The 5,543-nt window shown below is 42.8% G+C and overlaps 1 protein-coding gene across 11 annotated transcripts; it reads right to left on the bottom strand.

The window, feature by feature from the left end:
- Positions 1-408: 408 nt before the first annotated feature.
- Positions 409-5,309, bottom strand: LOC147604858 (uncharacterized). Of its 11 annotated transcripts, none has more exons than XR_015265278.1 (6): positions 5,080-5,309; positions 3,697-3,807; positions 1,852-3,415; positions 1,595-1,770; positions 1,364-1,483; positions 409-918 (listed from the first exon to the last, which is right to left on the bottom strand). XR_015265278.1 is itself a non-coding variant. In XM_086794466.1 (5 exons), the coding sequence occupies exons 1-4, from the start codon at positions 5,149-5,151 to the stop codon at positions 1,604-1,606; spliced, it is 1,914 nt and encodes a 637-aa protein (XP_086650592.1). In that variant the 5' UTR covers positions 5,152-5,302; the 3' UTR covers positions 409-918; positions 1,595-1,603. The 11 variants fall into 11 exon arrangements, 7 of the variants coding, with proteins under 7 accessions (XP_086650592.1, XP_086650591.1, XP_086650587.1 ...); XR_015265277.1 differs by having other exon boundaries at positions 1,600-1,770; positions 5,080-5,302; XR_015265276.1 differs by having other exon boundaries at positions 1,595-3,415; positions 5,080-5,302.
- Between the last annotated feature and the right edge of the window lie 234 nt (positions 5,310-5,543).

Raw genomic sequence — 5,543 nt, 5'->3', positions numbered from 1 at the left:
TTATAAGGAAGATTTGCAGTCATGATCATGAAGAGTGCAGATTTTGGAGACCAGAAAAAACATGAGAAGAAGCCCCAAGGCACAAAGTATGACACGAAGAAGTGTAGAAGTGCAGAAACGTGCACGCCAAAAAAGGTTCAAATGTAGCACTTTAAATACACAGCCTGACAAGACCCTACGTGGATCCATTTTTAAGATAGGTTTGAAAGTTCAATGCAACTCTGGTTGTTGGGGTCAATGGCATCTCAGTGCTGAGTCCATAACAAAAGTCATAGCAAAAGAATTAGCAAATAAGAACTTCATCTGAAGCTCGATAGTACCAATATCAGAGTTCATAATTTCTGGACTCAAGTTTAAGACCATGCCACGACTACTAATCCCTGAACATATGAGATTTGCAATGATGAGTTTCCTGAAGGCTGCACTACACTTGTTTGGACAAAGATCCAAAGAAATCAAAACATTGCTTCCTGGTCTTGTTAGTAAAATTTCATGTGGTGTTCGTTTCTAGAAATCCAGCCTACAAATAAATAATGGCTATGTTACGTACATTGGTGAACAAGAGCAGCATTGGCTTGACAAGGACTAAATTTGTAGCCAAGAAGCAGCAACAACCTTGAAGATTTAGAACCCAAAGAACAGCTCAACATCCCAATAATTTGGTTAGCTAATGCAACAGCCAATCTTTGGCAAAATTCACATGTGACCACACAAACCGGAGTTGGCAGAGGTCATTGAGAAAAGCATTGCATGAATGTCATTCACGTGGTCCGTTGGACAATCACCCCCTGCTTATCTGTTTATCCAGGATAGGAAGAAAACAGATTGTGCTGGGTGCGCCACCAATAACATTTAACCATAGCCAGCAACTTGCTCATCTTATTCCACCTGTACTGTTAAGACAGGTGTAATACAACTCTGCAAAACGACAATAAAATACAACATGAGATCTTGCCTGGCAGGTGTAGCTACTGCCAAAACATGCCTGGAAAACCAGGCAACTTTATGATGGTCTACTCACGAAACATGCCTACACACTCTGATGTAACCGAAGGCCATGTTTCACCGAACCAAAAAATGCCAAAATCAGTCATAAAGGCTTGAAAGGTCAGCTGGTAAACAATCTCAAAGCATCCAGACGGGCCTGATTGGTATATGGCCACAAAGAATGTGGCCTCAAATGAAGAAATGTGTAAGTTTACTTGTAGCTCATGACACCAAGAGCTTCAAGCAGCTAAGGTTACATCTCAAATGAGGTAGCTCTTACTGAGGTGATATAGCCTTCAAGACATTCACACGTATGATCAGGCAATGGGGGCTGATGCAAGGGTAGAGATGGGAGTTGCTATCGACAAATCAGCACCTTGCCACAGATGAATTGATCTTGGAGGGATTTTATTGACAGATCAGCTGGTTGGCTTTGCAGGGTTGACATGGATCTCTTAAAAGGTCATTATATCAATATGAGCCAATCAAAAAGCACCTGCAAATTTGTAGCACAAACTCTTATTGTCACAGAGCCAGCTATAGCCCATATAAAAAAAGATATTCAAGAAATGAGGCGTCTACCGTTGATGCAGCCAACAAGTATTACCTTACCAGCTTAAGTGAGGAAGCCACGGAGTTTTCTTGCAAAATCATCCTCTTCATCATCATCAAAAACACAATCTGCATCTGTGGCATTCTCAACAGCTTCAGTACCATCTTCCATCGCAACATCTGCTGAAGTATAATTTGCTTCTGTAGCATTGCCACCACCTTCTATACCATCTATATCAAAATAAGAACGTGTGCCCCCTTTAGCAATCCCCTCATTTCCAAAACCCCTAGGCAATTGTTTTCCTTCCTTACCGTGTGAGATCAAGCTACATGAAAGACCTCCATCCAGCTGATGACCATCACGCTTCCTGGCATCCTCAGAAGGATGAACTGCTAAACTCCGTGCAAATGGCCCACTGTCTGCTTCTTTGGAGACCCCGGGGAACACTGAGTCTGTAGATAGCCAGTCAACGTTTTTTGTAGCCAAACCTTGTCTTATGACTGCTGGTTTCTGACTGCAATCCTCTGATCCTTTTATGTCACTAGATACTGACACTTGTTTTACCTTCAGCAGCACACTTGGAGATTTGGGCTTCTCGTAAACTGACACAGAAGCCATTCCATGACAACTCAGATTTTCCTTCCCATTCCCATTTGATGAACCGTCAGTGTGCATTTCGTCATGAGGCTCAAAAGCTGGTGGTATCTCCCTCTTTGTCTCAGTATCTGGTGCAACAGTGTGATCAGAATTGCATTGTGTCTGGTCTTTAAGACCATCTAGCACTTCCGCAGCTTTGAAGATTCCTTCTGCTCCAGCTTTTCTCTTCTCAGCTTTGATCTGAGCTAGACTTTTTGGTCCAGTAAAAGTTGAGATGTCTTTGTCTTGTTTAGCTCTCTTACTGTTGATTGATACAGAGTCTTTTGACTCTAAAACTGAAACAGCTCTAGAGGCCAAACGCCCACTTTCCAATCTGTCCCCTGAGTGCTCTTTCACTTGGAGGCTGTTTGGTTGGCTCAGGTACGTATTTTCATTCCTTCGACGCTTCACCAAGCGATTGCGAAGATCACCAGCATGAAGCTCACGAGTACCATGCTGAACTTCTTGTTCAACCACCATTTCATGCATCTCTGAGCTCATGAACCCCTCACTGGCTCTAATATTGTAAGTGAGGCTACTTTGTCTACCTTGCTTGTGAATTCCCCTGAGCAAATCAAGGTGTGACAACTGCTCTCTTACAATGCCTTTAGCACCAGGTGGAACCTCCTGCAAGCACTCATCCCTGAATTGAGATTGAGGTATCCTGTTTTCAACGGATTGATCCGGTCTTGACCCCCCATCCACATTGTGTATTTGCTTTAACCTACCTGTCCGAGAAAACTGATCTGCTTTATCCCCTGCAAAGAGTGCCAGGTGCTTGCCAGAAGGTGCCGAGCTCATAGAACCACCAGGGATAGTAAGTTTGTAAGAACTATTTGGGATAGGGCACGCTTCCTGTGAAGAGATAGTGGCTTTGGCAGGAGATTTGATTTGAGAGGCACGATTAATGTCCTGAGGCTGCTGTTTTGTTGCTGAAAACCCATTGCCTTCCGCGCTTGCTGGCTGCTCGCTTACTTGAGGTTTTCGGTAGGTCATAGCTTCTTTTCTGAAATGTGCTGGTGGACCATGCATAAAAGGACATTTACCCCCTTTTGCACAAAACCCTTGAGAGAAAAAGAAGCATGGCATCCTAGACTTGCTTGCAGCAGGTGGTGCTGGCGCTGCTGCTGATGATGATGATGCTATCCCAGAAGCAGCTGCTGATGTCGTTGCAGCAGAGTTTCCTCCTGTTACTGGCAGTGGAGTTGATGCTGAAGCAGCTGGTCTTCCATCAAGAGGCTGCATAAAAAGGGAGATAACTAATTTCACTCTAATAGGAAAACTTCAAAGACATCCAAAAATGCTTACTTTTTAAGCTTCAACTTGAAAGTAGTTAACAGCTTAGGGATGAACAGATTTTAAGTTCTGAGGCATCTGGCTGACTATACTCCACTTGAGCTACTTTCTGTTATGTTACCACCTAGAGTAACCCAACCATTACCATTTAATTTAAATTAACATTTGGTAATTTTAAAGAAATAACATGCATTGTGCATGGAAGGTCCATATTGCAATCTTACTGGATGTCGAAAAGAGCAGTTAGCATTAAGGCAGTTGCCAGAAAGCCAGTACCAACAGTCCCTGGGATTGATACGGGCAGCTTCACTATGCCTGTACTCACAGTCGTTTCCCTGTTACATGATCCAATAGAAAGCATCATTAAGTTGCAATGTAGTCATAAGAATCCACTGAAAACAACACAATTCAGTTGCAAATGAGAACAAGATCCGTGGAGTTTCAGCTCTCTTTTGCAGCCTGAAACTGTCAAACACATAATAGAAACCCAACAGTTGCCTGCAAAGGCTGTGTGCCATTGTCGAGCCCATTGTTGAATTTGGATGGGAAGTTATATCTATATGAGGGAAATTTTACAAGATCAGAACATATTACGAGTATGTTATGGTTCTATTGGAGAAATCACGAGGCTTTTTCTGCAATTAATTAAGATCTAAGATATAACTGAACCTACAGAACAGTTGGCCCTAATATATGCCCCTACATCTCTATCATTACAGAAAACTTGATAAGAAAACCCTAATCATGCCTATGTACATGATGAGGGTTTTCTTGTGGATTTAAAGCCCATAGAACTCTACCTATGACATGCCTTGAATCTCAATGCATAATGATGGATTCCTCTACCATTACCTTTGGTATGCGGAAACCAAGAAAACATAGTCATCTACAATTGAAACATGCAAAACATGCTGCATATGCCTCTATCACAACAAAATAATGGGTAAGCGATCCTGAATACGGATAACCTACACTAGTTTACGTATGCAAACCATGTCATGGGGCTTTCTCTATCTTCACAAGGACATACAAATCCTAGGGCATGCGCAATCGTGCTGCATATGTCATGAGGCTTTTTTCTATTATCGAAAGGCATATGCCCCATAACATATGCAAATCAATCATGAGGCTTTTGCTATCATTCGATAGCATACACTCAACGACATAAGAAAATCATGATGCATATGTCGTGAATCCTTTCCTATCATTCGATGGCATGCACTCCATGCCATAAGCAAATCATGCTGCATACGCCTTGAAGCTTTTCCTGTCATTCAACCTATGCATAAACATATCATACTACATAGGTCAAGGGGCTTTTTCGGCCAGTCAATGGCATGTGCAATTCATATTGCATATAACATGGAGCTTTTTCTATTATTCAACCCATGGGGAGTATATCTCATGGCATATGCAAATCATGCTGCACTTGTCAAGTATCTGCTTCTAACGTATAAAAAATCCTGCTAAAAAGTATGTTTCTCTTCAGAAAATCCAGGCAAGATCAATGTTCTGCCACAAATCTCATTCGTCTATTCTTCATAGTCTGCCTCATTAGGTGTTGCTGAGAGAAATCTCGCTATGGCGGGTGCGGGGTGCACACATACCTTTTTGCAGGTTAGAGGGGAAGCCAAGAAGTAAACGCAGTCTGTGTTGCGCTTCTCGGCCTCGTCGCCCATGGTAGAAAGCCCCTCACAGTTTGCCCTCTCCTAATTCATGGGACGTTTGAGTGTGTTTCTTTGTAAGAAGCTGGATCGACCCCTAGCTCACGACCGGCTAATATCAGATTATCTCGACACAAATCAAGCTTAAATAAGTCTAATCGCCCCATCGTGTATACCGGCGGGGGTGGTTTTATACCGAAGAGGGGACTTGGCTTTGGGCCGTTACACACTTGAGCTTCGTTCATCACACGTGTAATGACCCTTACATGTTCGTGACCTGCTCAAGACTTAGAACCCAATTGCCTAGGTTCACAAGCTGCTAGTCAGAGGCGACGACCTTTTATCAAAGTCAATTGGCAATAACTTGATGGAAAAGTTTAAGGCTATGTCGCTCCCGTGAGACGAGA

This window comes from Cibotium barometz, chromosome 61, assembly GCF_041138505.1.
Source record: "Cibotium barometz isolate CiBa-2024 chromosome 61, ASM4113850v1, whole genome shotgun sequence".
NCBI classification, from domain to species: Eukaryota; Viridiplantae; Streptophyta; class Polypodiopsida; order Cyatheales; family Cibotiaceae; genus Cibotium; species Cibotium barometz.
The sequence above is the reverse complement of the archived record's forward strand: the minus strand, read 5'-3'. Positions and strand labels throughout refer to the sequence as shown.